We start from the raw sequence: 20,113 nt of genomic DNA, 5'->3' as shown, positions 1-20,113 counted from the left end.
GTTCAATCAGGGCTCACAGGCACCATATTTGGACCTCAAAGGCAAGGAAGATGGAAAGACCCCCATGTGTCTTTGAATCTCCTTTTGAGTCAGAAATTGTGTCTTTATCCAACCTACTGCAGCCCTTTCAGGCCCAGAATCCCACTGAACGGGGAACAGCTTGGCAGTGGGGATGGGGCCGTGGGGAAATGCATCTGCCACCTGTTCCACTTACTGGGCATGTCTAGATCTGGCACCTCTTCTTCTTCTTCTTTTTTTAAAAGATTTTATTTCTTTATTCATGGGAGACACAGATAAAGAGAGACAGGTAGAGACACAGGCAGAGGGAAAAGCAGGCTCCGCTCAGGGAGCCTGATGTGGGACTCGATCCCGGGACTCTAGGATCATGCCCTGGGCTGAAGACAGGTGCTAAACTGCTGAGCCACCCAGGGATCCCCGCGGCACCTGATCTTTTTGACAAAATCTGTCAAATGCTTGTTCTCCCCTGTTCCCTCCCGTGCCCACCCTATAATCTCAGGTTAGGACATAGTGCGTCTGGCACAAAGGTCAGGCCAGTTCCATCTCTCAAAACCTTCAAAGAAGTCATCTTGCTTGTGGGCCAGAAAATCTCAGCCAGTGACTACAACCTAGTGGGACACAGGTCTTCAATGTGCGGCCTCAGTTTCTTTTCACTCTCTCAAATACTGACAATAAGGCCATTTGGGAATAAAATGAGTCTACTTCTACTGAGATCTCTTTATCTAAAACAGCATTCACTAGCATTAACACTTATTTGAATCCTTGTAACGCAGCAGGTACTACAGTTTACGTATATTGTAGTATTTGGTCCTCACCACAACCCCACGAGGGGAGTGTGTTAGTATCTCTTTTAACAGATGAAACTCTGGGAGGTTACACTGCTTACCCAAGGTCACGCAGCCAGTTAGTGACATGGCTGGGATTTGGGCCTTGGTCTGGCTGTCCTCAGAGCCTGTGGGTTTGAACTTCTGCAATTCCTCCTCCAGATGGTTAAGGGTAGACAAAAATAAAATTCTGCAATCTTGATCATTTCCTGATTTGCAAAGATCACAGCACTAGACTCTCATGAGCGCTGGCGTGTCAGCTTCCTCCTTGTATTAGATTATTGGGTAGAAGCAGTGGTGGGAAGGTAGAGCTTGGGAAATTTTTAACAACTGGGTCTTGGTGGGCGGGAGGAAGCCCTGCTTGGTAGCACTTGTGGAGGTGTGAATGCCTCCACGGCCACCTCAATTTCATTATGAGGTCACTGAGCACAGAATTGTGAGGAAATGCACCCAATGGTTCTTCTGTGACTACGTAAGCCTGCTTTTCCACAGGGTGGGAGAACTATCACCGAGCTGCTCCGGGTTTAGAACAAAGCACATCCCAGGATGCCTGGGTGGCTCAGTGGTTGAGTGTCTGCCTTCAGCTCAGGTCATGATCCCAGGGTCCTGGGATCAAGTCCCACACTGGGCTCCCCGCAGGAAGCCTGCTTCTCCCTCTGCCTGTGTCTCTGCCTCTCTCTGTGTCTCTCATGAATAAATAAATAAAATCTTAAAAAAAAAAAAAAGAACAGAACAGAGCACATCCCAAACCCTAAGTGGCATATGGGGCTTATCACAGCATGAGGCTCAAGAGCTGTTACACATGGTCAAAGTTCACAAGGTGGCCTCCACCTCTCCTTTGAGCCTCCCCTCCAGTTCTCCAGGCCCCAGCCTCACAGACAGTCTTACTGGTTTCTCCCTTTCTCTCTCCCTCCCTCTCTCCCTCCCTCTCTCCTTCCTTCTTTCCCTTCCTCCCTCCTTCTCTCCCTTCCTCCCTCTCTCTCCTTCCTTCCTTATCTTCCTCCCTCCCTTCCTCCTCTCCTTCTCTCCTTCTCTCCCTCCCTACCTTCCTCTCTTCCTCCCTCCCTCTCCCTCTCCCCCATCCCTCTCTCTTTCCAGCCCTTTGTCTTCCTGCATTTTTCTTCCCCCTGTCTTCTAGCCAACTTCTCTTCCTGCTTCCATCTCAGCTCCTATGTCACTCTCTCAGGGTGCTATCCCCACCTCCTGACTTTGTTCCCAATCCCCATAAGTGTCTCCTTCAGAGACTTCATCGTCATTTCATAGAAATCATTCTTGTGCCTGTAATAATCCCTCTGTCCCTGAATCCTCAGCCCCAGGGCCTGGCACATGATAGTAAAAGCAACAGACTTTCAACATGTGAAACTGTTGTTTCAACAGTGAAACAGTTCTGTAGGCCCCAGACAACCCAGCCTCCTCCTGGCTCTTAGCTGGCACTGCTAGGCACTCACTAAGTGTTTACTAAGCTGAACTTGACTCATACTTAAAAGACCTCAGCATCTCTTCTGAAAGTATGACTTCACAGTCGTGCCTCCCTCCACAGGTGAGATTTTATAATCTCGCCTCTTCCACTGACCTGGAGAGCACCGTGTAGAAGACCACACTGTAGGAGGATTCACAGTCTCTCCCTCTCCTGCCTCATCCAGCACGACTGGATGGATAAATGCTGGAGAAGGCAGGAGAGGAGGAAAAAAGTTAAGAACCAACTGGAGCTTAGACATTTGGAGAAGAAAGGAGCAAGTTTAAGAGCCAGCTGCTGCAAACTTGAGACGTATGAAACTCTGGAGCGGTGGAGAAAATGGATTTTGGAATTTTTTGCTCTGTGTTACGACTGGAATCTCTTGCGGCATTTTTTCCCCAAAAGAATAAATATTTTAAATGTCTTTAAACTACTGGGGTTTTTGTTGTTGTTGTTGTTTGTTTGTCTTAAAGTAATTTCCACCTCCAACAGAGTGTCGGAGGGGAGCTTGAACTCAGGCCCTGGAATCAAAAGTTGCATGCTTTACCCAATGGAGCCAGCCAGGTGTCCCCTATTGTTTTGAGTGTTGCTTTTCTTATTGTTGTTTTCATGCAATGCTGGGGGGAGGCAGGCTCCAACACTGGAGGGTTCATTTTATATTTTATATTTTATTTTATTTTAAGACTCCTATCAGTGTCAAGCACAGAAATCTGAAATCGGCTTATGCAAAAAAAAAAAAAGCAATTCTACTAGCTCATCAGACTGGAAAATTCAAGGATGAGGGTGGCTGTGGGATGGCTCTAGCAGGAAAAGAGTCTGATTGGCCTGACTTGGATCACATGCCATTCCCGGAACAATCAGTGTGGTCAGGAAGGATGGGACACTCTAGTTGGCCAGTCTGAGTAGTATGCCCTCCCTTGGGGTGGGAAGCCTGAGTAGAGCACCCCAATTGACAGCTCCTCCCACCAAGTGCCACCAAGGAAGGGTGGCTCTCTAAAAGTGATGCAGCAGGGCCAAAGAGCAAGTCTACTACAGTGGGTTAGATGTGAGGAGACCTTAGCAATCAGCATGCCAACTTCCTGCTCTCACTATCCTTTGGAGCTACGAATGCTATTCCTGAGCAATTTCAGTTAGGAACATCTCCCTTCCATTGACCTGCTTCCTTGTAATTTCCTCCAATCATCCAGCTATTCATTTTGGGGCCACACAGAATAATACAAAACCTTCCTCTCCATGTCAACCTTCCAGATGTTAAGTTTTCTGGATTCTTCTGACCAGGTGGTATGAGACTGACCACCAGTTTCCTGGAGATAAAAGCACCAGCCTTGAAATCAGGAGGCCTGGGCTCCAGCCCTCACTCAGCCTTTAATGCAGAATAGTGGCCGCCCTGGGAGGAATTGTACACTCTCATTCCCATTTTGCAGATGAGGATACTGTAGCCCCCCAAATTCATGTATTGAAACCCTAACCCTCCAAACAATAGTATTCTGAGGTAGAGCCTTTGGGTGGGAATAAGCTCATGAGAGTGGGGCCCACATGAATGGGATTAGTGCCCTTATAAGAAGAAACAGAAGAGATTCTTTTTTTCCCCCCTCTGACCTGTAGGGATACAAGAAGAAGACATCTGCCACCTTTAAACTAGGAAGAGTGCTCTCAGCAGGAACAGAATCAGCTGACACCTTGATCTTGGCCTTCCCAACTTCCAGAACTGTGAGAAATAAATGTTTAGGCAGCTCAGTCTATGGTAGTCTATCATAGCAGCCCAAACTAAGACAGATACTGAAGTCAAGAGAGGTTAAGAGCCGTGCCCAAGGTCACACAACTGGAAACGAGGAAGGTGGAATTTGCATCCAGGAGGACATCATTCCAAAGCTTCCATTCTTTATCACTTACTTTATGGCCTCAAGCAAGTTACCTCATTTCTTTGTGCCCCAGTTTTCTCCTTCACAATTTGGGAACTTTGGTGTGTATTAGAATCACCACAGATCAGTAGGGCTCATCCCCTGTGTACCTGGATGCAGTGTTTTTGGGGTGGGATCTGAGGCTTTGCATTTTAACAACTTCCCAGGCGCTGCTGGTCTGTGTCTTACACTTTGAGAACCACTGTAGTAATGGATTCCAGCTCTAACATACCATGATGGGGTGGGGGGGAGGAGATTTTACCTTTCCATTTAATTGAGTTGAGGTTCCTATTAAATGGGGTGTGCGTGTATGACAGAGACAGAGAGAGCACTTGTGTGTGAGTAAGCAGACAGCAGACATTGTGCTTCACAATCATGTTAATTCAAGGAAATTTCAAGAAGTAGGTAAAATAAGTGGGGATGATGAAGAGTAGATGCCTAGTCAGATTTGAAGGGAAGCAGAAGGAACAGGCTCAGAATCCTACAAGTTTTATAATTATAATAATTCCAGTTATTGAACACCTTCTATGTGCTAACTGCTTTCCATACATTATCTCATCCAATTCTTATGGCCAGCCTGTAAGGTAAGTATCAACACTGAAGCTTTGCCAGTGAAAACCTAGGTTCAGAGAAGTTAGGAAATGGGACCGAGGGGAATGTAATAGGGTATGGCTGCTGCAGGAAAGGTTGAGGCTTCTCGAAAAGTTTAAACCTCGAGTTACCATACGAATCAGCGATGCCACTGCTAGGTATAGCCTCAAGAGAATGGAAAACATTCCACTTAGAAACTGTACATGAACGTTCATAACAGCATTATTCGTAATAGCCCCCAAAGTGGAAGTGACCCCACTGTCTGTCAACTCAGGAGAGGATAAAGAAAATGTGGCATGATGCTAAGTGAAAGAAGCCACACAAAAGGCCACCTACTGCATCATTGAGAAGTCCAGAATGTGCAGCTCTACAGAGACATGGAAACAGAGTCCTGGTTGCCAGGCGCTGGGGGAAGTGGGGGTGCATGGGGGAGTGACTGTTGGTATGGGCTTTCCTTTCCTTGGGATGAGAATATTCTGGGACTAGATGGTGGTGATGGTGGCATGACTTGACGACTACATTAAACACTGTACACTCCAAAAGGGTGAAATCTGTGGTAGGTGGGGTATAGCTCAATTAAAGAGAGGGGGCTGCAGGAGGACCTGGGTGGCACAGTGCCTTCAGCTCAGGTCGTGATCCTGGGGTCCTAGGATCCAGTCCGCATGGGGCTCCCCGCAGGGAGCTTGCTGCTCTCTCTGCCTGTGTCTCTGCCTCTCTCTGTGTGTCTCTCATGAATAAATAAAATCTTTTTTTTTTCTTTTTGAAGAGAAGGGTTTGCTAAGGCTACAGACAGAGGGGTGCAGCTGGGAGCTGAACCTAGGGGCACGTGGCCTATGATTACCGCCTTGGCACCCCCTCACCTGGGCAAGGCCCCTCCCTCCTCCGCGTGGGCTGGGTTGGGGGCCCTGCGCCTCCCTGGGGCCTGATGGGGGCAGGACCCGGTGGGGTGCGGGGAGGCGGCAGGCCGGGGCTGGGGTGCGGGCCAGAACCCCTTCTCCCTTTCCCGTAAGAGCAGCGGGGCCCTTTCCAAACCTGCCCCGTCTGCTCCTTCCAGGCCTGGGAAGGCCCCCGGGCGCTTGACAGCGGCTCCCAGGTGTGCTGACCGCCGGGCGTGCACGGACGGCGGGCACCTGCCGGGACCCGGCCCGCGCCCCAGGGCCCGCCCGCTCCTTCTGGGAAAGCGGGGGCGGCTGCGAGGAAGCCTGCCCCCCCCTACGCACCTCTGCTCCCCAGCCACAACTCTCCTGTCTCAGTGGGGTCTCCTTCCTGCCACTGACCTTGAGAGGGGGGGGGGGAATGTCCTGCCTCCCTCCCTTCCCTCCCTCCTTTGGGTCTTTCCCTTCTGTTTCTTTTTATCATTTTTTAATTTATTTTTAATTTTTTTTCTGTTTCTTTTTAATAATGAATTTTGATAGCACAAGCAATAGATGAATACACCTTCCTCTTCACACCTTAAAAGAGCACAGGTTCACTATTTCCCCATTCCCCGCCCCCCCAAGTCACGCCCAAACCGTAGGTCACTGGTCTGATCAGTATGGGGGGGATCTGCCAAGTGTTATTCTTGGGACCCATTGAAAACAGATGATAGGGATCCCTGGGTGGCTCAGCGGTTTGGCACCTGCCTTCGGCCCAGGGCGTGATCCTGGAGACCCGGAATCGAGTCCCACGTCGGGCTCCCTGCATGGGGCCTGCTTCTCCCTCTGCCTGTGTCTCTGCCTCTCTCTCTCTCTCTCTGTGTCTCTCATGAATAAATAAATAAAATCTTAAAAAAATAAAAAAATAAAACAGATGATACTGTGGGGTTTTATATACATTGTTTCGTACTCTATCATCCTGCAACTTGCTTCTGGTATTGTTCCCTCCACAAAACTCCGTGGAGAACTTTCCACATTGTACACGTTGTACATGGAGACTCCTCCCCCCCCACCGCCCCACTCAAACTATTCCACAGGTCAGATGTGTCATATTTTATTTAATGCTTCTCCAGTTGATAGATATTTAGAATGTTTTTGACTTTTCAAGATGACAAAACGCCTCAATGCTCACCAGTGTGAACCACTCAGTCTACACTCAGGGGTAGGTAATCCTGAGGTGTGGATCTGCTGGGTCATAGGATGCATTTAAAAATTTAACAAGTACTCAAGTTGCTCTGTAGAGTGGCTAACCCCATCAAACTCCTACCAGGAGCATACACGAACATATCCTTTACCCAACGTCCTTATCAACCTTTCCATCTTATCAGACTTAAAATTTCTTGCCAGTTAGTGTTTTCTCAATGCTAATTTGCATTTCTGTGGGAGTTCCCTGAAAGTTCCAGCTTCCTGGTGCATGGAAAGAACTCAGGGATTGGGGGCTGACGGTCTGAACACCAGACACACCCATCTGCTCTGTGACCATGGGCATTATCTAGTCACTTCTCTGGTCCTGGGCACACTCATATACGTGATCTCTCTGCAGCCTATATTCCTCTCTGCCTGAGAACCTTGGTCATCAACTTTCTCTTGGCTCCTCTCTGAGATCTAAGTTTTCTTGGTTCTCAGGGAATCCTTTTTGTCCCTTCCATCACCACCCCTCCCTCACTGGGACTCTGACATGCTTGAGTAAGGCACTATCTCCAGAAGCTTCCCACTGGAATGCACATGTTCCCAGCAGTGGACAAATCTTCAGCTTGCCCATTGCTCACTGAATAGTGTTCTGGAGGGAACATTCTGACAAGGTCTTAGCAGGCAACAGGGTCAGGACACCAGGTGGAAAGGGCTTTATTTATGTATTTTTTTCCTTTATAAGATTTTACTTTAGAAAAGTGAAATGTGTGTGCAGAAAATTCAAAAAGCATAAAGAAAGTAAAAGGGGCTCAGTAGGTTAAACATCTGCCTTTGGCTGAGGTCCTGATCTCAGGGTCCTGGGATTGAGCCCCACATCGTGCCCCATATCGGCAGGGAGCCTGCTTACCCCCTCTCTCTTCCTCCTCCACAGCCTACCCCACATGTGCGTGCTGTCTCAAATAAATAAATAAAAATAAAACCTAATCCTACTCTCCAGAGAGACTCATTGCTGCCATGTGTGTCTATCTTCAATAGATGTGTACGTGGAGAGTATTTTTACATGCATTTTTGTACTAATTTTTCATTTAGCAGTATATAATGAGCGTATCATCTAAAACCTTTTTTTAAATCTCAATTTTTTTCTCTTTTTAATAACTGCTTTCAGAAAAGCTGTACCAATTTGGGTTTCCATGAGGTGTGGATGGGTAAACTTTGGAAGGAGTAGGATGACCCTCACCCACCTGGACACACACTCTGGCCTTTAAGTGAACGAAGACTTCTGCTGGGAGAGAGCAAGGTCAGAGAGCTCCCAAGAACCTCCTTTCACCTACAAAGCCTGTGTCCCTCCACCCAAAATCTTAGATAATCAACTGCATTTCCTGAGAATGAACCCCAGGGGGCACCACACACCAAAGAAAAGTGATCAAGGGATCCCTGGGTGGCGCAGCGGTTTGGCGCCTGCCTTTGGCCCAGGGTGCGATCCTGGAGACCCGGGATCGAATCCCACATCAGGCTCCCGGTGCATGGAGCCTGCTTCTCCCTCTGCCTGTGTCTCTGCCTCTCTCTCTCTCTGTGACTATCATAAATAAATTAAAAAAAAAAAAAAAAAAAAGAAAAAAGAAAAGTGATCAAAACTGAGCCCTTGCATTGGACCAAGACACTTCTGCTGCTAGGCCAAGGCAGAGAGAGACCATCTCTCTTGGGCTCTATGAAATCCTCCCTACCTGACCTCCTGCAACCTCTGGGTGATGTGTGTGTGTGTGTGTGTGTGTGTGTGTGTGTGTATGTGTGTAAAAACTCTCAGATGTGCCCATAGGAAACTCTGGGAGTTAGAGGAGTCAAGGAGCATATAACATCAGGGTAAGGGCTGGATTGCAGCTTCCCTGGTGTGCGTCTTTAGGCCAGTTACATCACTGTTCTGGGCCTCAATGTTTCTCATCTGTCAAATGGGAGTGAGAATTTCCTGCCCTTTTTTACCGTGTGTGTAACATATGCAAAGGCATTTTGAAAACCAACACTCTGCCCAAATCTAAGGACTCTGCTGGCAGTGTGGAGACCAAGTGCGGAGGGTAAGGACACATGTAGCAAGGCTGGGTAGGTGTCAATCCAGGGGAGATCATAGCGGTGGCAGCTGGGAAGGTGATGAGCAGTAGCTGGATTCTGGACATATTTTGACAGTAGAATCAATGAGATTTGTTGGAACATTGGATGTGGGATATGGAGGTAAGAGGGTCCAGGATGATACTGAGGCTTCTGAGCGGGCGAGTTAAGACATAGAGGACTGGGCCTCGATCCCTTTCTCGGGGAACCATAAAACTCACACTAGCCAGTAGGTTGAACTAGTTCAGAGACAAAGACATGCCTGATGCACACGACCCCACATCCCTGCTGGCACCCCCGGGAGACGTCATTAATGCATCGTGGCACCCAGAATCCTTCTCCACAGGGGTCGAGGCAGTCACTACCAAGTCAGTGGAGGTGACAGAAAGGTGAAAGGCCTCCATCATCCTGGGACTTGACAGGAGGCCCAGGAAGACAGTGAAAACCAAGGGCTTTTGTGTCAGAGAGACCTGGGCTGGAAAGCTAACCTTGCTACAAACTAATCTGAGACCTCAGAAAAGACAATGTATCCTTCCTGCTTCCGTCTCATCAACTGACAAATGGGGTTAATAATGGTTCCTATCCTATGGGGTCGTTGGGGAGGTTAAATGGGATAATCCAGGAAAATTACTTAGTACTGTGTCTGGGGCACAGGAAGCTCTTAAGAAAAGCAGCAGCACTTCTCCCTCTGCCTGTGTCTCTGCCTCTCTCTCTCTGTGATTCTCATGAATAAATAAATCTTAAAAAAAAAAAAAAGCAGCAGCAGCAGCAGCAGCAGCAGCAATAGCTGTTGAATGGTGTTATTCCAGCTTGAACATTCCAGAACACAGCTAGCTCCCTTACTTGCGGTTTCTGACGTGCGGCACAGAGGTGCTGTAGTGCAGGGGCTTTCCAGCAGGAGGCACTGTTGACGTTTACACCTCTATTGCCCACAGAGATTCAGGGACTGGGGAGCAATTTTGGCCGGAGTAGCGACCTCCAGGGTCTGTCCTGGCGGCTGCCTAGACCCTTTTTTCTTGAGGTACAATAAACGGAGCTCCTGGCTGCCCCCAAACTGCAGTGTCTGAGCTTCCTTCACTGGGCCTGGCCCCATCTTCGCAGACACTGTTCTTGGCCTCCACCTGCAAACCCAAGCGCAGCCACTGACCCTGGCCTTCCAGGTGCCGGGCCTCCCCCTGTCCAGCCTCCCAGCTGCTACGGATGTCCCCGGAGTGACCAGGCCTGTGAGTGCCTTCCGGGCACTTTGCATGTTGTGCCCATTTGGAGTTTGGGTCTTGCATCCACCCTCCCCGCTCCACTCTATAAGACCCTTGTCCCGAGTCCTCATCTTCAGAACAGGAGAGAGACGGCGGTGGGTTCTGCTAACTCCGTGGTGCCGATGGGACAAAAGGAAGGCGCATGTTCCAGAACACACCCCAGCTCAGGTCACGGGCAAGCTAAAGGGGAAACCAGAACCTGGGTGTCCCCAGCCTCAGGCAGGGGTGAGTCACTCGCCACCCAGACCGCATTCATTGTCAGACTCAGGCATTCATTTGGCATGTGTTGAGCACCTGTGATTTGCCAGGCACCGTGCCAGGGCCGGGCCAGACCGAAGTGGAGGAAGGCCCTGCGGTGGCCCCCGGAGGGCGAGGCGGCGCTCAGATGGGGCATAACAGTGCCCAGCGAAGGTGCCCTGATGGGGGGAGAGGTGCTGGTCGGGGGGGGGGGGTAGTCTCTCCATGCCTGTGGTAACCCTCGAAACCACAGCCTCACTGAAGCAGGTCCCTTTCTTGAAGGTCCACCTCGGGTCCATCTTTCCCCATGCCCAGCAGCCACCAGGGACTCCGCTTCAGCCTCCACATCGCTCTCTTGGCTAAATATCACCTCTTGCCTGCCTCCCCTGCACCCCCTACACACACACACACACACACACACGACTCTACACACGAGAGAGCATGCACCCACATACATGCACTTGGATACACACACAACTGCTCAGAATGAGGTGACGTCACGTGAAAGCCCTGGAAGAGGGCCAGGCAGCTGAGAAACAGCCTCTGAACAACCTCTTTTCCTTCCTCATCCGGCTGCACCCCCTTCCACCCCTTCCCCCACTTCATGCCACTTCTTAGTCTGGCATCAGAGGCCTAGAGAACATCTGTCCCCAGCCTTTATCACTTTCCACTCCCAAGCCCGGCTTTGTACACAGGAGATGCCAGGACTTATCACTTGATAAACTATGGCGTGCCTTGGCCACCCTCCCTCCCTCCGTCCTGGATAAGAAATCTGCGATCTTTGGCACGTATTTGTTCCACAGAAAGCTACCAGTAGGTCATCAGCCGTCACGGTGAACAAATGAGAAAAGAAAACAAAAATCAGGCTGCTTCTTGGGGCTCTGGTGCCCCAAACCACAATGACACACCTGGTGGTTTTCAGGGGAAGGCAGTTTGGGGTGAGCCCACACTCCGGCCAGGGAATGTCACATGAATCAGGTGAGGTGGGTAGTGTTTATTATATAGGTTGATAAAAATAATCTTTTTTTCCTGCACCCCAAAAAACAATACACATTAGCTGTACAAGAAAATTAGGAACTAGAAATGTTAGCTATAACAAAGAAAAGGCAAACGTGTACCTGTCACCCCACCACCTAGAAAGAGTTACTGGGAATGACCTGGGAAGGTGCCCATAGGCCACACACCTTTCTTTTTTTCTCTTATAGAATGAGTTCATACTCTATATGTGTATATGTGTGTCTATATAGAACATATATAAATGTATATAGATGTGTGTATGTACATAGAACCTGTCCATTTTTTTTAAAGATTTTATTTATTCATGAGAGACATAGAAAGAGAGGCAGAGACATAGGCAGAGGGAGAAGCAGGCTTTCTGCGGGCTGCCCGATGCGGGACTTGATCCCAGGACCCTGGGATCATGACCTGAGCCAGAGGCGGATGCTTAACCACTGAGCCACCCAACTGTCCCCCTTTCCCACCCCAGAGCCACCTCCTCCGGGGCCTGGCTTCATCCTTCTGAGGCGGGCAGTAGTCGCCAACGCTCGCAGGGCTGCATGCCAGGCTGTTCCAAGCAGTTCGCCCAACAAGGGAGGGGCTATTGCCATCTCTCTTTCTGGGTGAGGACACCCAGGCGCAGAGCGCTAAAGTCACTTGTCTGATGTCACTCCATCGGTCGGGGGCAGAGTTGTCATGCAAACCCGGACTCTTTCAGCCCAGAGTTTGTGTCCTGTAGTTTCTGGGGCTTCCTGACCTCCGGCAAGAAGTCCGCTTCACATCCTGACTCAATAAACACGCAGGTGTCAATATTTAACCAGGATCAGAGTTACACCAGCCGAAGACATACCTGTGCTTCATGACATAGTCTCTAATGCGATTTCTTCTAGCTGATTTTGGAAAATTTCTGGCTGCAGCTATTATATCGCTTTCGAGACTCGTAATAGCTTATGACCTGCAGTTGGATGATCACTGTGGCTGTCGTTTCTTCCCTGCCTCAGGGAAGCCCTTTCTAAGGTGTGCACAGTCTCTCCGTTGGATCCTAGGAAGTAGCCAGCACAGGCGCTGTGACCCCATTTCAGAGGGGAGAAAACTGAAGACCAGGGGGTGAGGGCTGGGGCAGGTCCTGCTGGGGTCCCCCAGAGAGCCCTGGGATTTCCCATCTAGAGACGGGCTGAGGACAGACCGAGGCACAATTGGCCTCGTGTGGAAGAAGCTCCAGGCTACAAGGTGCTTTTACTGAGCACCACTCTTTGTGGGCTGTCCCATACCCCACAGCATACAAGTTTAGGTCAGACTTCACAGGCAGTGGGGAGTTAGGAGCCCTCTTGTTGTAGATAAGGCAGCTGAGGCTCAGAGAGGTCGAGTGACTTGGCCAGGGCCCCCCAGCCTCTAAGAAGCCCTGTCTGGTTTGGGTCTGCATTGTGTTCCCAGAACCAAGCTCAGAGCCTGAAACATAACCGGGGCTCAGTACACGCGTGGGCCTGGCCGACCCCAAAGCCCTCTCCCTCTGCCGTTGCTCTGTGATTTCCTCATTCGCCCCCTCCCTGGGAAGCACGGTCCTGGGGCTGGGCAGGCTCCAGGGTAGTTTGGGGCTTGCTCGGGTTCTGCCTCGGCAAGGGTCCCTGGGGTGGGTACTCTGCTGAGTTTCGGTTCCAGGTCCCTGCACGCTAGCTGGGCCCTGCCCTGTCAGCTGAGAGGGAGGGAGGGAGGGATCTAGACCGCTCCCCTGGGCTGGGGTGGAGGAGCCTGGCCGGCGCCTATGCTCACAGGGCCTCTCCCACCCCTTGCCACTCCTGGCTCAGGCCTCTGGTGGGGCCGAGATCTCCGGTCCTACCTCCAGCCTGAGTTGAGTTCTCACTCCTGGGGCTCCCTCCACCCCGGAGCAGGCACCTGATTCCTGCATCTTCCTGCTGGAGAAGCGGTGGGGGGCCGGCGGGGTGGGGGGAGAGAGCTGAGCCTCAGGGCTGAGATCACACTTCCCCTGGTGGAAAAGAACAGACTCAGAGCCTTACACCCTCTGTTCTTTTTGGAATGTGCATTGCCCCAGAGAAAGGAGGTGAGGTCCCTGGAGTCTTAATACTAACCCTTTCTTCCTTGAGCAGAAAAGGATCTGACCCCCAGCAGGAAGCCCAAAGCTGACTCAGGAGATGGTTCTGGACCTGGGAGGGGAGGAGGGGAAGGATGAAGGGCTAGAAGCCAGGGCAGAGAGCCAACAGCTGGCTTTGACAAGGCACCGCATGGTTTGGAAAGTGCCAAGTGTCCCAGGGGTGTGGCATTTTCACCTCCACCCTCCTCCCTGCCCATCTGGGCCCCACCCCTCCTAAAGAGCTGCTGACTCAACACTCCCTTCCTCCAGGAAGCCTTCCTGGATTGATTCTATCCTGCACTGCCTGGCATCACTTTGCATCCTCTGTGAGGGAAGGAGGTAAGAGACCGAGACCCAGCTTGGTGTAAACTCACACTCCAGTCATGAGCCTCCACATCACGGAAGTGAGCTTGCACATTGCAGGAGGCCCCAGCTGTCGCTTGCTTTCTATCTCATGCTCAGATGTTGGGTCCCTCTTTGGAAATGGCCGTCAGCACGAGTTTGCAGATGAAACACACACACACACACACACACACACACACACACACACACACACAATTACGTGATCATTTTATCTTGTTTTTTTGCCAGGAACAGTAAACGTTTCCAAAGTGAATTCTGGTGGATGCCTAATAATGTTAACCCACCCACCTGACTCTCCCACCAGAACAAGGGAGTCCTGTGGTCAAATAGATCTGGGACTGTGGGGCCAGGGGGTGCCAATTTCTGTTCGGCAAGCCTTCTCAGATCTTTAACAGTCTGTGCACATTATGAATCCCTGAGCACCCAAGGTTTTCCAAATTTACTTGACCTCCCAACTTTTTTTTACAGTGAGACATCTCATGGGCCTAGACTGCTACTGAGTACCCTTTGGGAAATGCTGGGACACAGAATATTCTAGAAAGGGCAGACCCAGTAGCAATCACTTGTAGCAATAGCACAATGTACTTCCATGGTCTGAGGGCCAAAGGTCTGTGCTAGACCTTTCTGTGCTGGATCTCAGCACATTCTCAAAACAATTGGTGATTGTATGATTCTGGAAGGAAGGAGGGAAGAATATCTAGGTCACTTGGTGTGTTAATTCATGATAACCTCCCAAGCCATGGGGCTTGTATTACCTGGAGTGATGTTCAAAATATTTATCAGCCCCTCAACCCACGTGGCACAGGCATTGACCAATATGCAGGCATACCTTGCTTTCTAGCCCTTCACTTTATTGCACTTTGTAGATACTGCATTTTTTTTTCTTCTTTTCTTTTTTCTTCTCTTTTCCAAATTGAAGGTTTGTGGCAACCGTGCATCAAGCAAGTCTATTTATCATTGCTATTTTCCTGACAGCTTTTGCTCACTTTGTGTCTCTGTGTTATATTTTGGTGATTCTCACAATATTGCAAACTTTTTCATTGTTATTTGTTATGGTAATACGTGCTCAGTCATTTCAACTCTTTGAGCATCAGATGATGATTAACATTGTTTAGCAATAAGATTTTTTTTAAGATTAATTTATTTATTTATGATAGACATAGAGAGAGAGAGAGAGAGAGAGAGAGAGAGAGAGAGAGGCAGAGACACAGGAGGAGAGAGAGAAGCAGGCTCCATGCCAGGAGCCTGATGTGGGATGGCCCAGGACTCCAGGATCGCACCCTGGGCCAAAGACAGGCGCTAAACCACTGAGCCACCCAGGGATCCCCGCAATAAGATATTTTTAAAAGACATGTACATTGTTGTTATAGATATAATGCTATTGCACACCTAGTAGACTACAGTATAGTATAAACATAATTTTTATATGCACTTGGGAAGCCCCGAATTCCCTCGACTTGCTTTCTTGTGGTGGCTAGAACAGGACCCGCAGTATCACTGAGGGGTGCCTGTGTTGGAGATCAAGATGTAGTGAGATGCCCTGGTGAACTGTGCATGCGTCCTTTACTCAGTGAACCGTGGGGAGACCTAGAAGACTGGAAGGTAGGAGACAAGATCTCTTGGGTGTTGAGGGGGGTGGTGAGAGGCTTCTGGGGGACTTAGGACAGCAGCCTCCTTGCCAACCAGACTGGAAATGTCCCGCTATTTTGACAGCTTTGTGGATTTGCTCGCGCTGAGTGTAGGCCCTGACTGGCCCACAGTAAACACCCTTCCTGTTTACCGGGAAGAAGCAGAACACTGGTCACTGCCCAGGATCACATTGTGGTTTTATTTGCAAACTGAGAAACAGACCTGGGTAAAGATCAGATCACGGACTTTGAAGTCAGGCAGTTCTGAGTGTGAATCCCAACTCAGGCTCTTCCTTGCCGCATGTCTTTTGCTCTCTTGAAATCTCAGTTTCGTCATCTGTAAAATGGGCATAACCATACAGTTCGCCTCATAGGGATGTTATGAGGATCAGATGAGAAAATGCCTGTCAAGCACAGCCCCTGGCCTCTGTATGGGAAGCGCCCCACAAATGGGAGCCCCCATCAATCAGAGCAGTGGGGTTTATTATCATCAAGACTATGGGATATTTTAGCCTTCTTTTGAGGAAGACAATACAGGTTTAGGGCTTCCTATGCTCAAAATCCATCCTTTTTTTCCTGGACATTGTTGGATATTAATTAGAAGAGTGAAACTGGGAACATAGCATGGGAAATATAAACGGGAGCAGTTTCAAGTTGCCCACCGATGGGTTTCTGCAACGTCCCCCTCTGAGCAGGTGCCTCAGGACTCGTACCTGGAGAGCCCTGGAAGTGCAGTCAGCCAATCAGAATTGAGCAACACGTTGTTTCCCACCCCCCCCCCAGGTCATCCAATCAAAGTCAGCCGAGCTCTACCTATCAACCAATCAGAACTCAGTAATTACCCATTCCCTAGCGGCTCTTGATCAGATCAGTATCCAGATCTTCAGCGTCACCCAGTGAGGACTCAGCAATGCCCTGATCCCGGGTGGATTGCTCAGTAAGAACGTGGATCTGTCTCGGGCCGGCCAGTCGCACCTACAGGCTGTTGGTCTGATCTCCACAGAGCTGAGTTATTATGGTGAATTAAGAGAGCTCTGTAAAAACTTAAGAGGTCTTATAAAATGGTAAATCATAATCAAACTTAAAATTGATACTAAAATTATTTATGTTGTTTATAACAAATACTGTTTCTTTTATTATTTTGTTAATAAAAACATTTTAAATGGCTACGCTCGCTGTTGGAAGGCCTCTGGGAAGGACATGCAAGGAATAATAAGTTGGAAACATGATTTCAAATGACAAAAGCAGGCAATGCTCCTCATGGATGACTTAGCCGAGGCCCTCACCAGCCAGGAGCTGCTTCTGTCGCCTGGGTGGCTTTGGCCAGTACCTTCTCAGTGAGAATGGCCTTGGCCGCTGCTGAGCGAGCTGGCTGCCCACTGCCCACCAGTCAGTGCAGGTGAGGCCTGAGTCTCCAATTCAGAACAGCACCGCCTCAAAGCCAATCACCTGGAAATGGGGGTTAGGCTGCCCAGAGTTGCCCCCCAGTTGTCCGAGCAAGCGGTTGGGGGTGATTCCCAGAGGAGTGGTATGCCCAGCATGCTCCTGGCTGATGGACCCAGCATGCTTATCACTGCCCAGATGAGGCCTGGTTAGTTACTGACCAGAGAATGAAGGTGACTGATTCCTTGGCATGAACTGCTGCCTCTCACAGTCCAGGGGTCCTTGCAGTCTGGAGGCCAGTTCCTTGGCCCACCCCACAAAGAGTGCATCCACCACTACAGCAAAAGGGAGTTGTTCAGACCTTGGGATGGAAGCTCTGGGGCGCCCCCAGCACCTGCCCATCTCAGTTAGCTTGAGGGGTGATCCAGCTGCAGAGGCAGAGGGTTGAGGGCTTGGGCAGTGAACAGGGGCATCACGTATGCCCAAGCCCTTGGCTGTGCTTGCAAGGCTCCCTGGGCAAGTCTCTCTCCCTCTTTGACCTTGGTCAGATGAAGGTGCTAGAAGATGTGATTGCCAAGGTCCCTCAGACTGCTTCTCAGCCTGTCCTCACTGTCTGGCACTGCCCGGGTCCTTCCTCTGCCCCTCTCCCAACAGCCTCTCTCTCCCTCAACCAGACAGATGTCTGCCCTGACTCCTGAACACAGTAAGTGCAAGTTCCCATCTCAGCTCCATCTGTTTTTGCTAGGACGTGTGCAGTAGTCTCTCAACTGTCTTCCTGCATTCACCCTGCTACTCTCCGATTTTTCTTCTTACAATAGCCAGAGGTGCCTTTTCAAAATATAAATCTCATTATCATATTACCCCCCACATCCCCCTCAAAACCCCTTTGGAGTCACACTGCCCTCAGGATAGAGACAAAATCCTTCCCATGCTGTACAGGGCCCTGCAGGATCTGGCTTCTGTCTACCCTGCCTGCTGCTTCTGTGCATGTTCTGTCCTCAATCTCTGCAGCCACATCAATTCTCTTTGGGTCCCCTGCATTCTCTGTGTTCTTTCTCACCACAGGACTTTTGCACGAACTGTGTCCTCTCCCTGGAATGCCCTTTCCAGTCCTCATTCCATCCCTTCACCTAGTTGACTCCTGTGTATTCTTCATCTCTCAACTCAAATGACACTTCCTCAGGGAAGCCCTCCCTGATCCACCTCCTGACTAGGCTCTCAGAGGATGTCACTTATGTGATTATCCTTCTCCTTGGGGGCAAGGGCCACTCCCCTGGCACCCCCCAGACCCCAGCACGATGTCTGGCTCTCAGACACTCAGTAAAGGTTTGTTGAATTTTTGTTTTTAACACATACTTGTTCATAAAACGTTGGCCCATATCATGTGTTCTCATTTAACCTCCCTATGACCTTGCAAAGTAAGCAGGGTGTGGAGTATCACAATCTTTTTACAGAGGAGGGCACTGAAGCTTTGAGGAACAGGGTACTTTGTCTAAGATTACTGAGCAAGGAAATGGCCAGGGTGTAGGATTGGAACCCAGCTCTCCCACCGACACTTCTCACGCCTGGCCTCGTTCTCCTGGGACCCCAACCCTTCCTTTACTACCTGCAGAACATTACATTTTTATCATTTGTTCTTTTGCATCCACTGCTAAATCTTCCATCTGGCCTTTTATGGTTCTGGAAATAAGGGTCATGGGCAAGGTGAGAGGTAGACAGGGCCTTGCAGGTGAGGGTCAGGTGCCTTGTTTACACAGGCAAGAACCAGGGTACGGAGCGCTGCCCCACAAAGCATCCTCATTCACCGAGTGAGCACCGTGCCCTGAGCACCGGCCATGTGTCAGCCACTGTTCTCAGCGCTGATGGAATAAGACAGAATCGGTCCTCCTTGATCTCCAGTTTCCAACATTCTAGAGGAGAAAGAATAAATAAATCCGAGAATTTCAGAATATGGTATGTTTTATAAAGAAAAAGAATTTTTGGGATGCCTGGGTGGCTCAGTGGTTGAGCGTCTGCCTTTGACTTGGGTCATGATCACGGGGTTCTGGGATTGAGTCCCACATCAGGCTCCCCACAGGGAGCCTGCTTCTCCCTCTGCCTGTGTCTCTGCTTCTTTCTGTGTCTCTCATGAATAAATGAATAAAATCTTAAAAAGAAAAGAAAAGAAAAAGAATGTTTAAGGGAGAAGGCATAAGGAGTGATTGTCCGTGGTGGTCATAGAGGGCCTCTCTGAGGAGATGACATCTGAACGGAGACCTGATGGGAAGGAGAGAGTCACAGGAAGTTCTGGGTGAGGAGAACATTCCAGAAAGAAGAGACCGTTAATGCAGAAGGCTCAGACGGCAGGCCCAAATGCCTAGTGCCCAGAGAGCAAGGGTGACGGTGCAGAAGGAGAGGTGAGCCAGGACCAGCCACATGGGATCTTGAGGTCATGGTGAGAGTGGTGACTTTTAGTCCTCGTGCGATGGGAAGCCAGTGGGAAGATCTGAGCAGGGGAGTCCTGGAATCTGATGCACATTCGTAAAATGCCACTCTGTCCACCGGGTGCAGAGGGACAGTGGGAGGGTGGACAGGATGACCGGCTAGAAGTGACTGGTCATGTGGGTCAGGCTGTGGGGCAGTGAGAAGTGACCAGATGGGGTGGATCTTCACAGCAGACCCCCAGGCGGTGCTGACGACTAGGATGTGGGGCATGAGAGACAGAGGAAGCCAGGGTGACTCCTGGAGCAAGATTCGTTCATTCATTGAGGAGAGAGAGAGAAAGAAAGAGAGTGCCAGTGTGCACAAGGTCGCGGGAGGGGGGACAGAGGAAGAGGGAGAGAGAATTTTTTTTTAAGGTTTTATTTATTTATTTCAGACAGAGAGAGAGAGAGAGCACACATGAGCGGGGGTTAGGAGGGTGGGGAAGGGACAGAGGGAGACACAGACTCCCCACTCAGTGGGGAGCCCAATATGGGACTCGATCCCAGGACCCTGAGATCATGACCTGAACTGAAGGCAGATGCTTAACTGACTGAGCCACCCAGGCGCCTCCAGAGAGAGAGAATCTTAAGCAGGCTCCATGTCCATATGGGGCTCCATGTGGGGCTCGATTTCACAACCCTGAGATCATGACCTGAGCCCAAATCAAGGGTCTGACACTGAACCCCTTGAGCCACCCAGGTGCCCTGGATTTGAGCAACTTTTATTAGGCTGGGGAGCCTGGGAGGGAGCAGGGATGGGGGGG

The 20,113-nt window shown here is 50.0% G+C and overlaps 1 protein-coding gene across 1 annotated transcript in view; it reads right to left on the bottom strand.

Annotated features, from left to right (window-relative positions):
- Positions 1–10,776, bottom strand: part of IFNLR1 (interferon lambda receptor 1) — a 32,257-nt gene extending 21,481 nt beyond the window's left edge. The window contains exons 1-2 of the mRNA XM_041767519.1: positions 10,688–10,776; positions 10,504–10,607 (exon numbers count right to left, since the gene is read on the bottom strand). Of these exons, the coding sequence (XP_041623453.1) occupies positions 10,504–10,607; positions 10,688–10,776 (193 nt within the window). The remainder of the gene's footprint in view (positions 1–10,503; positions 10,608–10,687) is intronic.
- Positions 10,777–20,113: the final 9,337 nt, after the last annotated feature.

Source organism: Vulpes lagopus, chromosome 8, assembly GCF_018345385.1.
Source record: "Vulpes lagopus strain Blue_001 chromosome 8, ASM1834538v1, whole genome shotgun sequence".
Classification (NCBI taxonomy): domain Eukaryota; kingdom Metazoa; phylum Chordata; class Mammalia; order Carnivora; family Canidae; genus Vulpes; species Vulpes lagopus.
The sequence above is the reverse complement of the archived record's forward strand: the minus strand, read 5'-3'. Positions and strand labels throughout refer to the sequence as shown.